At 37.5% G+C, this 21,650-nt stretch overlaps 1 protein-coding gene across 2 annotated transcripts in view; it reads left to right on the forward strand.

Annotated features, from left to right (window-relative positions):
• The window catches only part of LOC127522764 (inactive N-acetylated-alpha-linked acidic dipeptidase-like protein 2), a 317,380-nt gene that overhangs the window by 24,578 nt on the left and 271,152 nt on the right, over positions 1-21,650 (forward strand). Inside the window, exon 1 of one of the 2 annotated variants that reach the window (XM_051913037.1) lies at positions 6,927-7,190. The exons of the other annotated variant lie outside the window; for it this stretch is intronic. Coding sequence (XP_051768997.1) covers positions 7,148-7,190 — 43 coding nt within the window. The 5' untranslated portion in view covers positions 6,927-7,147. Of the gene's footprint in view, positions 1-6,926; positions 7,191-21,650 lie in introns of those variants that run through there. 2 annotated transcript variants of the gene reach the window in all.

Consider the following 21,650-nt stretch of genomic DNA (forward strand, 5'->3'; position numbering starts at 1 on the left):
GGGACATGTCAATGGATCGTAGTTTCTTTTAAATAGCAAATAAGCTTTAGTTTACATAGCTGTGATCCCATGATTTGCTAAATGCTAGTCAATATTAGGTGGCACGTAGTGGGAGGCCGAGGTGTGAATTATCAGAATTTTTCCACTAAAACTTTATTCTTCAAACACTATTTCTGTAATATTTGTCATTTGAAATTTAAATCGGAAAACAAGTGCCACTAGGGTGCTAAATTTATCCGTTGTATGCAAGTATCAGAGATTTCTATGGGCTTCCAGCCTTTTAGAGACCGTGTATGAACAGGACCTTTTGAGAAATACTGATAAATCAGTTCTGACAGGGTCACTGTGATTTTGCCAAGTAAGACATGTTCCTGGATCAACATATTTTGTTGATTTTGGAACATTTCTGTCTGAAAATTTTGTCCTAACCATATCCCTACCCCTAAACCTACCCCTACCCATAACTTACCCCTAAAATCAAAGGGAAATGATAGATAAATAACACTGATATAGAATTACCTAACCCTGTTTGTAAGCCTAAAGTTGTCATAAACTGTAAACTTCAAATCTGATTGGTTGTTTGGAATGTTGATCCAGGAACATGTTATACTTAGTAAAATCACATTCACCTTTCTGCCAATAAGGATTTTTTACATTGCACTTAACCCCAGTTTTTCATTGTTCTAAACCCTGCTTTTAACCCTGGGTAAAGTAACATTTTACACTTACTAATTTAGAAGCAAAGTTAGCACCGCTTTTTGCCCAGGGTTATGAAACCCTGCTCCGAGCATGGTTAGCACCGCTTTCGCGATGTTAACTCTGCATTGCAGTGCCAAATATTCGGTGACTAGATGCTTACTAGATGCATATTCACGTGCTTTGGACAGTCACAGAAACCCAGTGCGTTGTATATAAATGTATATTTCAGTGCTTGATGGGAAAAATGTCAAATAGCGACAGAAAATGCATCAATTGGAGTAAAGAAGAGACCGTTTCATTCTTACCTTTATATTTTGAAAAGAACATTTAGAAAATAAACATGATATTACAGTCGGCAATGTGTAATGTGTAGATGCGCAATGCTAGAGCCTTTATGTAAACAGGTCACCTGCGTCGTTTGTCCAATCAATGACACCGACATGGCAAGTACGCAAATAAGGACGTTAAGCCAGGGTTTAGGAATGTACAGTGTGAAACAGAATCTTATGAATACCCAGGATTAATTGTTAACACTGGGTAAATTATAGTTTAATTATATAGCAGTGTAAAAACTAAAAAGTGAAACGAGATAACCCAGGATTCCGTTTACCCGGGGTTTAGAATGACCCAGGGTTAACTATTTCAAGTGTGAAAAGCCCTATTGTGAAGTATTCCACAAGAATAAGAACTTTTTGTCAATTTTGATTTCATGGTGACTTTAAAACAAGTTAAAGTTTTAAAAGACGTATCTTTAGACCATGCACTATTTTTAATTTCACTACCCTGGGTCTCATGTTTTTAAACACAAAAACAGGTTCTGTTTGAATGGCCCCTAAGAAGTTTGATTTGACATCACAGAGTTTGTTGATATTTTTGTGCTGAGAAGACAGAACATTGTTGCATGTATTGGTGTACAATTTTAGCATAATTTATAGAGTTTAATGTGTGAAAGCAGCTGCTTATATAAAAATGTAACACATAACAGTCACAGTCAGCGGCCATCACAGATTCTTGTTTGGAATATATATAGAGTGGAACAGATAGAAGAATCTAGAGGTGTTTTCATGGGAGTCTGACATGAAATCATTTTTTATGCAGTATTGACTGTAATCAGTAGTGTTGAACCAGTTTGTCAGCATATTATACAACATATAGTAGGCTGTTGTGATGTCTTCCACTTTTGTCAGTCAAAGCAGAGTTATTTTTATAATCATTAAATCACATACACACACACAAACACACTACTAAATACAGAAAGCTTTCAGAAAATGCCTGTGTTGAAAAGAGTGAGGACAGACATATGAAATGAAATGAAATGAATTGAATGAAATGAAAATTTAATTTACCATACAGTTGTATTTGTTTGTTTATGGAACAATAAACAACCACAATCTTTTACAGCAGTAATTAATCATAATCTATGCATTTTGTCACATAATACAGTAGTTATTAGGTACAGTAACACATTACTTAACGTGAACTAACAACACTTTTTGACCAAGTACGCCCAAGTGCGCAAACAAGTTATTTTTTCTCTTGGTGAAATTCTATAATGTATTCTTCTTTTCTTTTCTTTTTTTTTTTTTTGGCTTTGTTCATAATATATCACATCCAGGCTTGCTGTATTGATAGTTTCTTGTGTCTCTGGCTCTTCATGTGTGAAGTGAGTGTTGTGCCAGATGCTAATCTTGCTAGCCTACTTGTCCACATGTCTATAAGTGTAAGCATCTTGAAACATCGATTGGTGCTGCGATCCCATCACAGCAGATTATCAGTGTAACAAGTGACTGCGGTGGTGATGTGCTGCTTCCCACCCGTTCTTCCTGCTGAGAGCATTAACCGTGATACAAACATGCTAATGGCAGCAGCTTGAGGTATATACTTGAAAAAAAAAAAAAAAAAAACATGTGCTTCCTTAACATTTGATGTGAGGTGCTAGTGCAGGTAAAACCAAATTATTGACATATTCATTTGCCACCTAAATGAGCAGGAATTTAGGCTTTTAAGAATTCACTGCTGGAGGGAAAAAAAGGCTGGTCTTTTGACTGGTTTTAGAGGGTTTTTGGGCTTTCTTTTACGCCATTCTAAACCCCGCTTTTAACCCCGGTTAAAGGAACATTTCACAGTTTCTAACCTCAGGTAAAGGAACGTTTCACACTTTCTAATTTAGAAGTAAGGTTAGCACCGCTTTTTGCCCAGGGTTATGAAATGCTGCTCCGCATGGTTAGCACCGCGTTTGCGATATTAACCCTGCATTACAGTGCCAAACAAACAGTGACTAGATGCTTACTAGATTCATATTCACGTGCTTTGAACAGTCACGGAAACACAGTGTGTTGTATATTTCAGCTTTTGATAGGAAAAATGTCAAATGCCGACAGAAAATGCATCAATTGTCCTAAAGAAAAGACTGTTTCATTTAGGAAATAAACCATTTAGGAAATAAACTTGATTGTGTCAAAGCAGCTTTACAGTGATAACTGGCAAATAATTTTGGCTGCACGGCAGCTCTTAAAGAAAATGGTGTCATTGTCCAGCTTAAATAAATTCAGTATTGATTCATTCCGTTGTAAAAATCAATAGTTATTAATTTAGATGATTTATCTATATATCAGCACTGGAGAAAACAGTGATGTCATCGTCCAGCTCAGTTCTCAGTTCGCATACAATGGTGTCGATGCAGGCAGATCAAATTCAATGCAATCAGATTGTTGAATATCAAGTGTCCACAACTAAGCAAGCCAAAGGCGACAGCAGCAAGGAACCCAAACTCCAACAGGTGACAACAGGTGACATCAGGTGACCAACAGGTGACAAAAATGGAGAAAAAAACCTTGGGAGAAACCAGGCTTAGTTGGGGGGCCAGTTCTCCTCTGGCCAACAGTGAACAGTGCGTGATTATGATTCAGGCAGCGTTATAGGTCATAAGTCTGATTGGGATTGCATCAATCAAAATATTTAATCCAGTTCCATCTAGTTGAAGATCGTATTCATCACCCCATTATGGGACGGTTTGTTAGGAATCTGTGCCACTGGCTGTCGTGTCCGTGAGGCTTTCACAGGGGATGGTCTAGTTGACACAATCTCTGCTGACACTTCAGGGCTGCGTTGTCGTGTCTAGGCACAGGTCCTCCATCTGATCTGGATACGGCCCGGATATGGCCCGGATCCAGCTGACTAGAGTAAACCTCGGGATAAACAGAGAGACTAATATTAGCGTAGATGCCATTCTTCTATCTGGTGTTATAGGAAGTGTTCCCGGTTCTGGCTGACCTAATTTATGCAGCCTAACAATCCTTTAACGAATGTGAAAACATAAATTGATAATGTGTTATGTGTATGCCAGGTTAAAGAGATTTGTTTTTAGTCTAGATTTAAACTGGCAGAGTGTGTCTGCTTCCCGAACAATGCTAGGAAGACTGTTTCAAAGTTTAGGGGCTAAAAAGGAAAATGATCTACCACCTGCGGTTGATTTTGACATTCTAGTTATTATCAAAAACTAGGAACAAAGGAAACACAGTAAACGGGTAACTGATGAATAACTGAAAGTCCATGAAAATTAAACTAAACACAAATCGTGACAGTGCTACTTTTCCATTGTTTTTTAATGTAAATGTGTGCTAGATTGACGTCTTTAACCACTGAGCTAGCGTTGCTCGTCTTTTGCAGCATCTCATGTGTGACGGCATTCTGAAAACGCAGCACTCAACTTTTCAAATTTATTTATTTATTTTTTTAATAATTACATGGCATGAGAATCAAATTTCCGCTCTAAACTTAGCCATCCTGGAAGTTTATTCAATGGAACATTTCTCTCGTATTCACTTATGAGGATTTGTTCATACAAAAGACAAGATAAAAAGCCATGAAAAATGGTAAATACAAATGCCCTTTTCTACTGTTCACTTTGTATCCTCTTTTGCAAAGATGAGACAGCAGAAAACATTCTTCTCCTGGTCCATTTTGTGTGGTAAGCTCTTAATCATAATTACTGGGCTTTGGTGAATTCACTTTTTGTGTTCTTTCAGTGGCCGTACAGACACAGCCAGAAATAAGAGTCCCAGTCTCTAAGCTGCTATTGATTTATTTTCAATGAGTTATACAAAGTCGTAGAGGATGAGGACAAGGAGGAGGCCCAGGTGATGTTATTATCAAGTGCATCTAAACATTAAGAAGAAGCTGGTGAACATGAGCCAAGATCCCATCACTTAGAAACCATGGGAAGTAACAGGAGACTGCAGTAGCATCCCTATTCAGCCGGCCTCTGAGATTCCCATCAGACTTTGAACAATGGGGCCACAACAATTGGCCTGAATGTTGGGCCTGCTGGTCTTTTTTTACCCAGCACTCTGTGAATGTGTAACATAATAGGGGTATGCATGTATGTTGGGATCTTTGCTGTGGTAATTCAGTTATGTTATTCACGTTGAGAGCATCTTTGAGGTGTATATGCAGTGAGTGATGTCATTTTTTCCAGGGTAGATAGATATTGAAAACGGGCAGTTGTTTAAACCGAAACCTCTTCACTTTATTAAACCATGGACCGGAGTAACCTATCAATCTGATGCATGTTCCAGAGGCTGAGCAGTCCTCAGATGGGCTGAGGAGAGGAACGGATGCCATCGCACACTCATTAGACCCAGGAGCCGCTCTGTGGACCCTCTTGTTAAAGCCTTCACGCCTGGCCTGTTTATTTGGGTGGCGAAAAGATTTGCATTCTGCAGATCAAAAGATTTCCATATTCCTCTTAAAATGCAGTTTACACTCAGACACTCGAGGTGAAACATCTCCTATTCATTTTTTCTCTCTCTCTAATGAGCTACGCTGTGTGCGGACCAGAAAGACAACTTTGCAATTCATAATTGTAGCTGCCCACTGAAGACGGTCGGAAGAGTTTTGTCTCACTTTTGTGAGCGTGCACTACTCAACCATGAAAATTTATTTAAATACAAAGCCTTACACAGATACTTCATCCTACAATAAAATTCTGTCATAATTTACTGAAAAAAGATAAAAAGGAATGTTCCCTTAACATTTGCCTAACCAAGAAAAAAATGCTTTTATAACTTAAAGGGATAGTTCATCCAAAAATGAAAATTGTCATCATTTAAAGCTGATTTAATTCAAATACAAATACAATAATTCATAATTCAAATACTAATACAAATTCAAACCTGTATGGATTTCGTTCTTCTGCTGAACACAAAAGAAGATATTTTGAAGAATGTCGGTAACCAAACAGTTGATGGACCCCATTCAATTTTTTTTTTTTTTTTTTTTTTTTTCATACTATGGAAGTCAATGAGCCCATCAGCTGTTTAGTTACCCATATTCTTCAAAATATTTTCTTTTGTGTTCAGCAGAAGAAAGAAATTCATACTGGTTTGGAACGACATGAGGGTGAGTAATTAATGACATAATTTTCAGTTTTGGGTGGACTAACCCTTTAATGTGAGTGTTAGCAAAACTTTCTTAGAACATATTTTTTGTTAGCTGTGTAGTGTTCAGTATTAGGGAAATGCATGCTGTGTAGTTGATCTAGGCCTCTGCATTGTTTGTATCTCTTAGGTAATAGTAATGTCAAATTACAGCTTGATAATGGTGTGTTTCATTTGTCTTTTTCAGCAAACGAAAGTGAATTGCATTAATTAAGCAGTCTAGTTATTTTAAACAAAGCATCTGTGGTTATATCACATAATTTGTTGCCCTTATCCATCATTCATTTATAAAATCACATCCATTTTTTATGATGACAAAAACAAACAAAGCAACCAAAAAAAGATTGTTTTCTAATATCTGATTGTCATTGCTCTTTCAGAGCCATTTGTCATCATTTGTGCTGTATCAGCCTTATGAAAGTAAATTTGAGGACTAAACAAAGCAGAACGTCGATGATTCATGCCGTCGGGCCATTCTCTGCGAGTTCCACTCCTCATTGGCTTCATTGTCGTATCTGCTTACAAGGCAAAGATAAAGTCAGAATGGGGTTTCTATTCCCTTTAGGGGAAAAGAAGCTCTAGGTTTATAGTTTTTTCTTGTCTTCTCGCCTTAAAATTGACATTTAAAAGTCGCAATTACTTCACAGACAGTCTAAAATCTGAACAGTAAAGTGCTCGGGCATTGTAGCGTCCCAGGAGGTGTAAATGAATCATTTTTTGCATTAAGTAATTGTTCTAACTTGCAACTAAGTACATTTTCGGGCTGGTGTGTCCAGTTTCAGCAGGTGCATGCGGCACAGCGGGGCGGAGGAGGCGCCAAACAGGTTGGATGAGTACAGGTGAGCCAGGAAGCAGCTTATGCTAATTTGTCAACATGAGAGGAAATCCTCCTTAGAGCTGCACTTGTGAGAGGGAGACAAAGCTACATGGGAACCTATTAGATAACCAATTCTCCTGTCGGCCGCCTCACAGGGGGAGAGAGAGAGCGAGGGATAGAGAGAGTACCTGCGATGGTGGACACACAGGGAATCCATTCAAAACCAGCCCTGCAAGGTAAATGTTTATATTGCCACCCCTCTTTTTCTCCATAATGAGCGCGATGTTGGTTTTCTCACTGCCCTGTTTGAATGGCTGCTTCGGCAGGTGCAACAGGCTTCCTGAGTTGTCTGTTAGACTCGCGCAGAGAACCGATTCCAGTGGTTTTGGTGAAGTAGCCTCCTGGGTTTTCTTAGGTGTTGTTCATTAGGTGAGATGGTACATGAATGGAGAGAGCAGATGTAGTTCAGTTTCTCTTTGCTGAAGAAGCATTGTAGGCGGATGGTGTTTGAGTAAGCTGCGTTTGCACACAGTTGAACTTACAACATCAAGTGATTCAGCTTATCATTTATCATATATCTTTTTATTTGCTTAATGTCTCCATAAGGGTTTTGTCAACACAAGCCTCATGTTGGATGTTGGTTTGTGTACTCATGGTTGCTGAGTGCATTTATGAGAGCGACACGTGGATGCCAGTGCTAAAGGGAAATAACTGCATGTGTAATTTAAAAAGTTACCGCCCTCTTTTGTGGATCTCTGTCTGTCTGTTTGTCTGTGCTGGGAACCTATGCTTAGATTACTGCAATATACAATCATCATTTCATTGCAAAAATATAGAGCTACTACTGTGAAAATAGCTAGTAACTAGTAACCAGGAAATTATTTACTGTAAATCTGATGAAATCTGTTATGTGAGTTTGTGCAATGCCACCTTTGTGTGTATTCCAGTGTGTGTGTCACAGTGTGTGTGTGCTCAATCCAACATGTATAGGCATGCAAATGCCTGTTTGTGCAGAGAGTTTTCTCAGTGGCAGTTGCTTGGTAATATCTAATTAGTAAATTATATATATATATATACTACAGTTCAAAAGTTTGGGGTCTGTAAGATTTTTTTTTTTTTTAATTAAATAAATTAATTAACCTTTATTTAGCAAGGATACATTGAATCTTTTTTTTTTTTTTAAAGTGACAGTAAAGACATTTATAATGTTAGAAATGCAATTCTTTTGAACTTTCTATTCATCAAAGAATCCTGAAAAAATATATCACAGATTTCACAAAATAATGGTTACATTTTAAGCAGCACAACTGTTTTCAACATTGATAATAATAAATAAAAAGTTTCTTGAGCAGCAAATCAGCATATTAGAATAATTTCTGAAGAATCATGTACAACTGATGATATGAAGTAAAGGCTGCTGATAATTCAGCTTTGCCATCACAGGAATAAATGACATTTTAAAATAATTAAAGTAGAGTTCATTTTTATATTGTAATATTTTTTTTCCATTTTATTACTGTTTTAATGTATTTTCGATCAAATAAATTCAGCCTTGCTAAGCATAAGAGACTCCCTTCAAAAACATTAAAGGGTTAGTTCACCCAAAAATGAAAATTCTGTCATTAATTACTCACCCTCATGTCGTTCTACACCCGTAAGACTTTCGTTCATCTTCAGAACACTAATTAAGATATTTTTGAAGATATTTGAAGATATTTTTGAGGTATATGACTCGTCCATAGAAAGCAATATAATCAACACTTTCAAGGTCCAGAAATGTAGTAAAGACATCGTTAAAACAGTTGACGTGACTGCAGGGATTCAACTTTAATTTTATGAAGGGACAAGAATACTTTTTGTGTGCAAAAACAAAACAAAATTAACAACTTAACAATCTCTTCATCAAACATATCTTAATTTGTGTTCTGAAGCTGAACGAAGGTCTTATGGGTGTGGAACAACGTGAGGGGGAGTAATTAATGACAGAAATTTCATTTTTGGGTGGACTAACCCTTTAAGAATTCTTACCTACCCCAAGCTTTTGAATGCTAGTTAATGTTGCTTGCAATTTCTTTTTATTTCCCAAGAGTACTTGGCTAATTTGGAATAACCACCAATGGAGAAAGATACTTTTTGGCAGCATGATGGTATAGTTACAGTATCTAGCAGCAGAGGATAATTGCTAATGCTAAACAGCCAAACTCTGAATCCATTCTATGGTACAGTATGCCATTTTTATTACCTCTGTCACTATTATACTTGCATTCCAACCAGTTAGCTCATTAATTCAGGCCTTTTAATCTCAGAGGTGGACAATAGTGGAAATGTGTGTGTGCGTGTCTTGCCTTTGCTGTATGAAAGTCAGGTCACCTTGTCCACACTTGTTAGTTTGATGAAACACACTCCTCTTCCTGTCCAGCCCTAAAGATCAGAGGTCAAAAGGTGTACACCTGATCGGTTTTAGCAATCACATTCATTTCCTATGTAACTGTATCCCAAAAGAACAGACATGAGGATGACTCCTCAGATCTGAATCATCTGTGAATCTATATTTAGTATCTTTTTTTATTTGTTGTGTCGATGATAAGGAATAGACATACAGCTGATGTTGGGGAAGCAATGACCCATCCTTGCCCTTGCCTTCTACCTGCTGACACACTGCTAAAAAGACTACATCATCTTTCCTTTACCACACATATCACCCCCTTTTGTTCACCCCTTCCTTTTGAAACTTGATCTTTTGAATTTCAAAGGCAGAGAGAAACCAATGCTCCATCCTGGTATCTATACTCTTGTGGGACGTCCTTTGTTATCTGTCCTCAGAATGGTTGTTCATTGGCCATTGATAAGCACAGCTCAGAACACCTTTGGTTTACAAAGGCGTACAGAAATATACCTCATTTCTTCTGCACCTGTTTCAACTTGGTCAGCACATGGAACAAAAAGGATGGACGTCTACGTGGGCTAGGTGGAACATGGTGACCTTCTTTTTAGTTCCTTAAAAAAGATAGAGATAGACTTTCCTCTTTTAAGCACAGAGGGACGAAGAGTCATGCTTTAAATAGGGTATTTTTCATTTTTCTTCTTTTTTTTTTAATTTAAAATAAGTTACATTTAATTAAATTTAGGTTATAAAACATTCTATAAAACAAAGAATGTCTTTAAATACTAGCAAATTGCATTGTGCAAAATCAAGATTAAAATGCTTATTTGCGATTAATCACATACTTATTGTGAAATTAAGCATACATCATTTTTCTTGTTTAATCCGTTTACTTTGCTATATCCGGCAAAGTAAACTAACAGACATAAGGATGATTTTCATAAAACTAAAAATATTTTGTGCAATTATTTTTTAAGGTAAATTTAAGTGTTGCTTGTTTAGGGCGTTTTAGAGCATGTTTTCATTTTAAGCATGTCAAGTTGTGATACTGAACAAAACCACCAAAAATAAAATAAAAAACCTTAACCAACCGCCTGGACCTGACTGCATATGCCTACTACAGTACACGTACATGAATCCATTAGGGGTGCAACGGTTCACATTACTCATGGTTCGGTTTGTATCACGGTTTTAGGGTCACGGTTTCGGTATGGTTCAGTATGTGCTATATTCAGGGAAAATACTGGGGACTACTGTCAAATAAAAATAAAGAAAATAAGAACAAATAATCAAAGCAATTACAAGCAACAGCAAAAATCAATACAATAGAGCAAAGATTCAAAAAAAATATGCAGTGCTTTTCAGGTTTTTCAGGTATCTAACAGAATTTTTCAGGTACAGAAAATGAAAAAAAGTACTCAAATATAAAATAACACTGCATATTATCCTCACTGTTTAAAGTAAATAAAGATTAATCATTATTGAAGGTACAAAAGCTATTCAGTCAAGAGCCATGAGTGATTTTTTTGTCATTTGTTGTTTGAAAACAAAGAGTGACAGTTTTGTCCATGCTTTTGATCATCGCTGTTGTAATGTTTTGGGAAGACAGAAAGCGTATTCAGCTGAAACATACTGTACATTATCCGAACTCTGTCTGTCTGTTTTACATGTTGCTGTTTTCAACAAAGCATATTAGCCTATAGATTCATTGTCATTCAAGATGGACCGCGGTGCAAGTGCGTGCCGAACCGTAAGTGGAGAACGGTACGGTTCGATTTTTTACAGAGAACCGTTTCACCCCTAGAATCCATTCAGAATTACTAATCGCAGCAATATACACATGACAGATGACAAATAAAAATATTATCCTGAATGTGTGTGGAAACAATGTGAATATACTGATATCTGTCGGCGATCTGTGTTTTGAGAGTGCACATACACGGTTTGTTTGCGCATCAATAATAATGGACTCACGTGTGCTTACTGTACGACTCTTGTACGTCACCGCAATCATCTTTACCTTGATTACAATCAGAGGCTATAGATATAGAAAGACAGTTCACTCCTATTACATATGGATGGGAGAAACTGCAATGTGCAATATGGCGGAATATGTCCCGCCTTCTAAGTAAAAGAGCCAATCACTGATTGGTAATGTCATTGCGTCACTGCAGCTGCTGTTAGAAGCTCCTGTTCCCATAGAAACCTGATACTCGTGCTTAGGACTGCACATGCACATTGGCTGGTCTAGCCTGTAGAAAGTAACGCTATTTAAGCATAAGAAACTACATTTATGGGACAGTTCATGTCAGATTTTGTTGCTGATTTGAAATATGTTATTTAATTGTGAGTTCGGCAAGCAGTTTTTGAGATTTCAAATAGATGCAACTTGGTCTTGGATGCCCAACATAACTGCCCGGAGCCGTTGCAAATATGGCTGCTGAGTGAATAGACTTTCCTTGAAAGGGACTTTGTTACACTCTGCATCCATCAAAATTTTACTAGCGGGACGCTGGTTTGCTTTATACAGCCGAGATACGTAGTTTGCATATCATCTGGCCATACAGCGGTGGAATGTTTTGATGTTCCATTCAGTCTGTCTTTGACACAGCGTGCTGGCTAGCGATCTTCAAAAATAATCACAGAATATGACAGAGCTTGTGTTTTAAAGGCTAAACAGACACTGAAATAAATAATTAATTGAAAACTGGCCGCAAGTCACTGTTCTCTCTGTCATTTCTGATGTTCACGTTTGCAATCGTGTGGATATTTGGGGAAAAAATTGCATTCTTGCTCGTATAATATATTATCAACAAGAACTCACAGGGTTTTTTGTATTGAAGAGAGTTTGAGATCGATCTCTATGCACAGCCTGTAGGCTATTTGTTCTTCATCATTGTCGAGAAAGGCAGTAATGTAACTGTTAGCGCCATTTGCTAAGACAGCACACTCTGCATGCAACATATTTGCACGCTGCTTGTCTGGATGTAGTCAGTTTTGACCGCAAAAGATGAGGTAATTCAATTAGATGTCATGTCTTTACAATATTTTGCCTGTTAGAAATACATGCTCGGCTTTAATGTTATTTTAAAGTGGGGTAGAATTAAATGAATGGCAAAACTCAGCATTTTGTTTGCGTACCCCCTCTTGTCACCTTACGTATTCCCAGGGGTACGCGTACCCCAGTTTGGGAACCACTGGCTTACTGGATCATCGGACTGAAAACTTTCCCGGAATTTAGCGGCTTAAAATGATCTGATTGCAAACACAGAAGCAAAACCGGGTTAAGGGGTTAGAATAGAAATTTTGTCTTCCAGGGCTATAGTTGCTTGCGCTATTGTAGGTGCTCAGTGTGATAAAGCATTCAATTTAAATTTATATTTAAATAAATAAATCATATTAAATTTATTATTCAGGATTATTTTATTTTATTTTACAGCATGAAAAACAACAAATTCAAAAAATGCACCATCATCACATGCAATATTTTGATTTATTAGAATAAGTTTATAATTAATTTAGAATTAATGCAACTTGCAAAACACAAGCAGACGTTAAAGGGGACCTATTATGCCCCTTTTTAAGTCTCTGATGTCCCTAGAGTGTGTATGTGAAGTTTTAGCTCAAAATACCCCACAGATAATTTTTTATTGCATGTAAAAATTGCCTCTTTTTGGGATTGAGCAAAAACGTGCCGTTTCAGTGTGTGCCCTTTAAATGCAAATGAACTGCTGCACTCGGCCTAAGAGGGCGGAGCTTCAAGAGCTAATTCTCTGGTGTCAGGATTCAGTCAGGATGCACTATAATGTCAGAAACTGCGAATATATGCTGCATGGAGATAGAACAGGTATAGTTTAGTTCAATTACGGTTATAACTTATATTGTCTTCTTGTTTTTATCCACTATATTATTACAAGCCTGTTGTACCGGACCCCGTTCGACTTTACCGATGAGTTTTATGACGTTTATTGTACTTCACACAAAAGATGAAGCGTACGTTTTCACTGTAGAAAAACACTGAAAGAGCTTAATAAAACACAGTGCAAGTGTGCATTAAAATATTATCCATAAACACTCTCTCTCTCTCTCTCTCTCTCTCTCTCTCTCTCTCTCTCTCTCTTGCATTATCATCAACATACACAGCGAAGTACACAGAAACACTCGTTACAACTAACAGTAAACAAATATATAAAGGCTTATGCCTTTTCGGGTGGTGCTTAATAAACTGGTAAACTTTATGTCCGTAAATTAACTCCGATGAACTGTAATAAAGTGCTCTCACCTTCATTACTGCTGTATCCAGTATCACTCTGGAGACTGTAAGCTGGATCACAACAGTTTACTGATCTATCCTTGAGTAAAAGAATTTTAGCAGAACCTCTGTTTTGTATTGTCCCTTTGTATTGACATTCTTTCACAAAGCAGTCCGGTGTGAATTGATTCACACAGACATAAACAAATTTTGGTAGAGTTGAGGGAGAATTTTCTTCGAAAACAAAATGAATCCACCTCATCTTCAGCGGCTCAGATTTAGGGAGTAAATGGAGAGAGTTATGTGGATTAATCCATCCAGCTACAGAACACCTAAAACGCTTGGAAACATTCTCGTCGGTGCAGCAATGGCGGACTGTGAACTTGCTGTAAACTTGCTCAGGGCGGTTCTATGTTAAAACAGCAGTGTCTGTCAACATTCGTGGGCAGGGCCTGTGGCTAATGTGAAGTCACACTGCCAGGGATCTGGAAACAGCTTGTTCTGAGACACTGCTTATGATTTATGGCGATTAAAAAAAAAAAAAGGAGTGGTTGGATTTTTATCATTATAGGGTCATTGTGTACACACACTGCCAACACACATTTATGTCCAAACACCATGCAAAAGTGAATTTTGCATAATAGGTTTTTGTTTAGTGCACTTCAGTCATTTATACGATACATTCAATTCTTTTCACTGTTCTTGGCTTTATTTTGGCATCTGATGTGTGTTCAGTCCAGTATTTGTCCTGTCAGGTTTCTCTGTTAGAGATCATTTTTAGAGTTGTGCATTATCACCACAACAGGTCACCAAAACAACCTGACTCAATTCACACCGTGTCACCTCACATTTCCCGCTCCGCTCTCCTTCGGGGAATCAAACAGGGAGAAACATTCTATTCAGACCGGTTGTAGTTGGGACAGGCCTGGCAGGACAAATGAGGTGGTGTCTACTGTTTCAATAGAGCAGCTGTAAATGGTTGTTTGTTACGTTACAGTTAAGCTCTTTGCATGAATCTTCCGCGTGACTCTTCACAACTGTCGTCTTGAGTGCCTGATTTATTCATGATATTCCTTCAGCCGTCGGAAGGAAAAATAATGTACCTCCCCTCAACTTTTTTTTGCAGATGAAAAACTCCCCATGGGTTCTTAACGGATTTGTCAGGTCTGTAATGGATTTTGAAGGCAGAAAAAGTTACCATGAGACATGGAGGCAAAAAGCAAACAATCTTTCAGTCATGCAAGTGTGAGGAATGTCTTCCTCATTCATAAAAGAAAAGTTTAAGACTGCTTTTAGCTGTGTTCTTCCTATTTTTCTTGCAACCCTGTGCACAATACAATGATTTAAACAGATACGAATGCAAAGAGTGCTTCAATTGGAGTAATCCGCTCAGACCTAATCTGTGTTCAAAGAACCTACCTGTATTATCTTCTGAAGCACGAAGGTCATTTTCCTCTTATGGATGTCAGCTAGGAGCACAAAGATATTTTTATGAATAGTCATTTAAATGCCTGAGCTCACCCGTTCAGAGGCAAAGAATGATTTTGCCCTGCTCATTTTGTCAGCTAAATAAATGTAACTGAGAGCATTCCACAATAAAAAAAAAAAAAAGAAAAGTTTTTACTGTACTTTCCCTCTCTGGCTGTCGAATGGAATAATTTCCCCTTTGACAGATTAAGTTTATTCATCATTACTACTTTATTTGACTTGCTTTCTCACTCTGTTTGACCTGTTTCATCCTGAAGCATCAAACAAGTTGTGACTCAAGTGTACAAGTGACCCTCCAATGGTTCAAGGTGTGCAATAGCTACCCATTCTGAGAGTCTTTTATTTCTGCATTTGTAGTTTAATTTTACAAAAACTGTGGAAATACGATCTCAAAACAAGCACTACTGATCAGACTAAAATCAATAAATTAATTATATTTTTAAATTATTATTTTTTCCAAATAAATATTAAAAAAAAATAACACCAGAATTTATTTTTAAATGATTATTTCTTGATGTAAATGCTAACTTTCTGTGCAGCCTCTTCATACTATAAACTGTATCCTTTGACCCTATTTTTCCACAACTTTTTTTATTGTCAGACAGTTTTTTTTTATTTTTTTTTTATTGATAACACCAATGATTTGAATTATTTACTTATATTCTTGAATTATAACAAGGAACTCAAGACACAGATGGACAACATAATCAGTAACTATGAAAACAAGCTGACACATGAGAACAAAGGAAACTGGAACTAAACTCAGGAAAACTAGGAGATACAAACTAAAGATCCATGGAGCTGAAACTGAAACAGAGCTTGAACATTACATTGCCACCTCCCTCCCAGCACCTCCTGCACCCAGCACCCTCCCATTTCGTAAACAGAAATGACAGCGAAGTGGTGGAAGGGGGATGTATAATTCATACTGGGGCGGACAGGAGGGCCAGGATTACCAGGTGGAAGAGTCCATAGAAGGGCCAGCAGAGGAAGAGACCATTAAGGAGCTGGCGGAGGAGGCCAAGGCTGACATATATACCCTGACATGATAGAGGTCTGAAGGTCCACGGTGGAGCCCATGTGGACTAGGGTGGAGCCAGGCGAACTGAAGACCAAGACAGAGTCGGAGGGATGAAGGACGAGCGTGACATTGCAAGCGCGGAGGACCAAGGTAGAACTGGAGGGTTGGGGGACTGAGGCAGAGCTGTTGGTAGTGAGGATGGAGGACAAGGAGGAGCCCGGTGGAGCCAAAAGGGGTGGAGAGCGGAGGCAAATCCAGAGGCCCAAAAGTCCGTGGTGCAACCAAGGTGATGGTTGACCAAGGCAGAGTTCGTAGTTGAGAGACTAACGGACCACAACAGAGTCAAGGGAGCTACAAGCCATAGTGGAGCCGATGGGTCAAATGGGAGGAAACAGGTGGTGGCAGAGACCCAGACAGATCTAGTGGAGGGGGCAGAGCAAGTAAGCCAGGTGGAGCCATAGGAGAGGGCGGGACCAGAGAACAAGATGGAGCCAGTGGAGAGGGCAGAGCCAGGGAGTCGGACAGAAACGAACGAGCCAGGAAACCAGCAGAGGAAGAAGGACCAAGGAACCAGATGGAATCAAGGACTCCAGGAGGCCGGTAGAGACTGCTGGAAGACAAGGAATGCCTTGTGGGGTGGGTTCAGGGTTGGGAATTAAATCTTGATCAGACAAGTCAATGAGCACCTGCTCCAGGATGAACATAATGGCTGGTTTTGGCTCCAGGTCAAACATGGCAGTAGTCTCTGGGATGAACATGTCCTCCTCTAAAGGGTGCTTGGCAGGAATTGGCTCTGGCTCTTGGTCCATGGCAGGCGTGGGCTCTGGGGCTGGAGTGAACTCAGGGATGAACTCAAGGGAATACTTTTGCCAAACAAATGAGGATATATTCCCTCCTTTTCCATTTCAGTTAGCTCCACCATCTGGTCATGATTAGCACCAATTCAATAGATTAATATGTGACAGTCATCATCTCAATTTGTTGTGCTAACTCACAGATGCAGATAGTGTATTCCCGTAAAGAAAGAATTTTATGGCCGAGTTGGATGAATGCCATGCTAGATCCATATCTGTTTTATGTTGAGTATTTTGTTACAGCAGGCATTCGAATGAGAGGAGAGGAGAGGTGGATGCAGCAGTATACTTGCTCAGCAAACAAAACAATAACTCTAACACAGAGAAAAATGTAACAGTTTTGCTACACACCAAAGACAATACTTGACATAGGAACTGAGAAAACAGAGGGCATTAAATATAATGATAATAAGGAATTCAACAAGACACAGGTGGACAACATAATCAGTAACTATGGTAACAAACTGACACGTGAGAACAAAGGAAACAAGAACTAAACTCAGGAAAACAAGAAAATACAAACTAAAAGTCCATGGAACTAAAACTGAAACAGAGCTTAAACATTACACAAACACTTTGTTTTTCCCCCAAAACAATATAAAATTAATTTAATTTTGTTCGATAATATGAATTATACCTTTGGATGGAGCCACTGTTTGAAATCTTTTTAATGACTAAAAAGTCAAGGGACATTTTTGTCACTGTACTTGGAGAATAACTCACTTGCAATATTTGATTTGCAAGCAGACATCTTTGGTTATGGGCACTTATGGGAAAATTGTGTCATGACAATGCTGATTGGCAGGTGGCACCACAAGAAAACATACAGTCCAATTTAGTCCGAATTTGTATAATTTAAGTTCCCATCAATGAAGCAAGATGCTTTTTGGCAGCATACTAGCGTAGTTACGACATCTAACAGCAGGGGCTATATTTCACACGCACCCATTTAATGTGCACACACACACAAAAAAAAAAAAACTAAAAAAACTTGGCAGTCCATTGCTGTTACACACATATATTTGTGGATGCGCTTCTGCCTGGATGGTACAATGCTGGTGATGGCAATTAAATCTTGACTTTCCATGACTTTCCATTTATTAATGTGTCAGGAGATACTGCATTACTGGCTATGACATGCTTGATTGCTAATAGAGCTTGGGGTGTTGGGGTTGTCAGAAAACAGGTTTGACATTTTGGCTTATAGGAACAGACCCTGAAAGAGATTAAACTCCTAACAATACAGAAGGAGCCTACATTAAGTATGTCATGATGAGGAGATTTAATGATTGATGTTGCATGGATAGTACAAGCACACCGTGTTTCTCTATTATGATGCCATCTTCTCAGGAAATCTCAGGATAAAGAGACTTCCAGATTGAAGCAGCCGATGGAATCTAGCACATTTGTTTTGTATAAATTGTATGGACTACAGTTTAAATGTTTTACTTAATTAACCTCTCCTTTTTGGAGGCTGATCACCACAATCAACACCAGAATGAGTTTTAGAGTGGTTGGCCAAGTTGTCAGATTATATACTGTACAAAGACTGAGTTCATAAATATTATCTTGTGGTGATGTTGCTCAAACTCTAATATGTATGAATTGATGGCTAGTGCGGGTGTTGTTTAATTCTTTGGCCTTGTTTCACTGTGTTTGACATCCAGTATCAAACTAGTTTTACCATTGCTACAGTAAGATATGTTAATAATGCTTTTTAAAGGGTTAGTTCACCCAAAAATGACATTTCTGTCATTAAGTGCTCACCCTTATGTCGTTCCAAACCTGCAAGACCTTCTTTTATCTTTGGAACACAAATTAAGGTATTTTTGATGAAATCCAAGTTTTTTTTTTTTTTTTTTTTTTATCTCCCATAGAAAGTAACGTAATTACTGTCATTCAAGGTCCAGAAAAGTAGTAAAAACTTAGTTAAAATAGTCAATGTGACTACAGTGGTTCAACCTTAATGTTATGAAGAGATGAGAATACTTGTGTGCAAAAACAAAACAAAAATAATGACTTTATTCAACAATTTCTTCTCTGCCCTGTCAGTCTGGCACACAGGTGACGCAGTGAACAGTTCCGAACGCCCGCTCAGTATTGGCTGATGCTGTTCACGTGTGCACCACGATGCATGATTGCGATGCTGACGCAGGAGCCGGACGATACTGAGGTGGAGCTTAGACATAAACACGGAAGCGCTGAACTGCGTTCACTGCGTCAACTGCTAAATTCCCTATTTATCTGCTCATAAACCTTATTTATCCCCTCTTTGTAGTGGATGAGTTATTGTGTGGTTCCCTCCCAGGAACTCTCCTTCAGCCTATAATTATCATCCCAGGCATTTTTTTCCCCAGACTGAATTATAATTTATTAAATCTTTTTTTTTTTTTTTTTTTTTTTTTTTATCTGAGCTATTGGGCTATCTAATATTTGAGTTCAGCAGCCGAGACCCTATCCTCAGATCACATACAATTAAAATTAACCATTTTCTTTGTAATTATAGTAATTAGTTAATATTTATCAGTGAAGAACAGTGTCTGTTCTGCTTTCTTTCAGTTGTTTGCTTGTAAACGGTGAAACAGCAGTTCAATAAAATTGTACACTGAGGATCAATGAAGATGCATTTGCAGAGAAATACACGGCTGGATGTGCCACTGTTTTATATTTACTGTATTACATCACTGGATGCCTTTATACTTTTGCCTGGCTCCGCACCACGAGCCTCCACCGACTGTGCACATTCCTCCCCAAATGGACAAGGCATTTATAATTGACACGCTTGCCGATATAATTGTCCTCAAAACCATCAGGAAGCAGCCTTGAGAAGAAGTAAGGTACACACGTGACAACGTTTTTTTTTTTTTTCTTTATATACATTTTACCAAACCCACGCTACAAAAGAACCAAAGAATCATGTAAAACCTAGTAAACCTGGAGATTATAACTTGTGATATTAAGAACAAAGTAAATGGAAATGAGAACAAATTAAATTAAACAACATCTCTTAAATATTTTCTAATTTCATTAAACGTTTTCATTTAATTTCATGTACATTTTTATTAAACAAGGACATTTAAGTTATTAAAAAGCTCATCTCTGCTATTGTAGGCTCGTTTTGTAAATGTAAGCAATTAATTTAGAAAAGCATAAACTGGGTGCCGGAAAGATGCCGGTACAGATGTGAATACTGCCACACGAAATGGGGTCTAGCGTACGACCGCCCGCACCGTAATGAACGTAATGTGGACGCGGCGAGTATAAACCAGACTTTAGCAGTGTTGGTCAGAGTGTTAAAATGTAAGAAATGGCTTCTTTTCAATTTCAGTGTGAATTTGAATTGAATTATTTATGCCCTGCAGTATGTTGAATTGAAATTTGGATTGCAATGACAGGGAGATATATATATATATATATATTGCATGTGATTGACTGCTTTAATATATGTGCCCTAATATACACACAGCAGTTATATGATTTTTTTATTTTCATCCCATTTTAATGACATTTATTTAATTTCATATACTTAATAGAGCCAGATATTTGCTGGGTGTCTTCACAATATTCCATAAAGCAAAGAACAAACATGACCAACCTATATTAATGCTGGTAGAAAAGACTTTAAATGTTCACTAATTCCTCTGGGGCTTTACCTTTGCTTTTATCAGATCTTTGTTCGCAGTCTGACTCTGACATTATCAGAAGTGATTATCCCCTGTCATCCAGAATGAAAAGTCCAAATGATTTGATTTAAGCTGTTGTGGAAGGCTATTATATAATATGCATAAATAATGTCAATTTTTTTGTCTTTTCTTTCTGTAAGCTGCTTTAGTAAGAAAGCATCTTCTAAGAGCATACATGGGATCTATATGTATATAATAAAACTAAATATGAGTATGAGTTTTATCAAGTAATTATATTTATATTAAAAATATCTATAAAAAAATAGAAAAAAAGTTGTCCTTTTGTGGTCTTCAAAGATGAAATGTATCTGATATTTCAAAGGAATGAGGAAGGCTCTGGCCTTGGCACAAATAAATGAAGGTGACCATTATAGCCACAGTCTTTTCTCATATCAGCCTGTTTAATGGAAATATGGGTCATCTCACTCAATTTTCCAGCCTCTCTGTTCTCACCCTCCTCTCGGAAATGCGTTTTCACACTCTGATCTTGAAGGACATTGGTAGAAATATGTCATGTGTAACTCAACAGGCAAAAATTTTAACAGAATTTAGTATGAGTGCAGAAACCTAGTAAGCTGCATCCATATACAGCATTTTAAGGTGTTGTATGTGTTCAACCATGTTGTATTGCAATATTTCTTTTAAAAACATAATGAAACTTTAATCAAGCAATGAGTATGTGATCTCCAATTAGTTTCTCACCACAACAGCTGTTCACCACAACTATTATGTTTTTATTAATACTTTTAATTATTTTTTTTTTATATATATATATATATTTTCCTTTTCATTTTAATTTTAGTTTTTAAAATACATTTTCATTAGTTTATGTAAATGTCATTAGTTCATTAGTACATATGTTTATATAGTTTTAATTTTTATCTCATTTTTAGTTTTCTGAACTAAAGTTTATTTTAATACATCATGAGAAATCTTTGCAGCTGAAATAAAATCATTTTAAAGATTTTTAATATATGATTTTTAGTTTTATTTTTATTTTCAGTTAACCTTTATT

This window comes from Ctenopharyngodon idella, chromosome 11 (assembly GCF_019924925.1).
Source record: "Ctenopharyngodon idella isolate HZGC_01 chromosome 11, HZGC01, whole genome shotgun sequence".
NCBI classification, from domain to species: domain Eukaryota; kingdom Metazoa; phylum Chordata; class Actinopteri; order Cypriniformes; family Xenocyprididae; genus Ctenopharyngodon; species Ctenopharyngodon idella.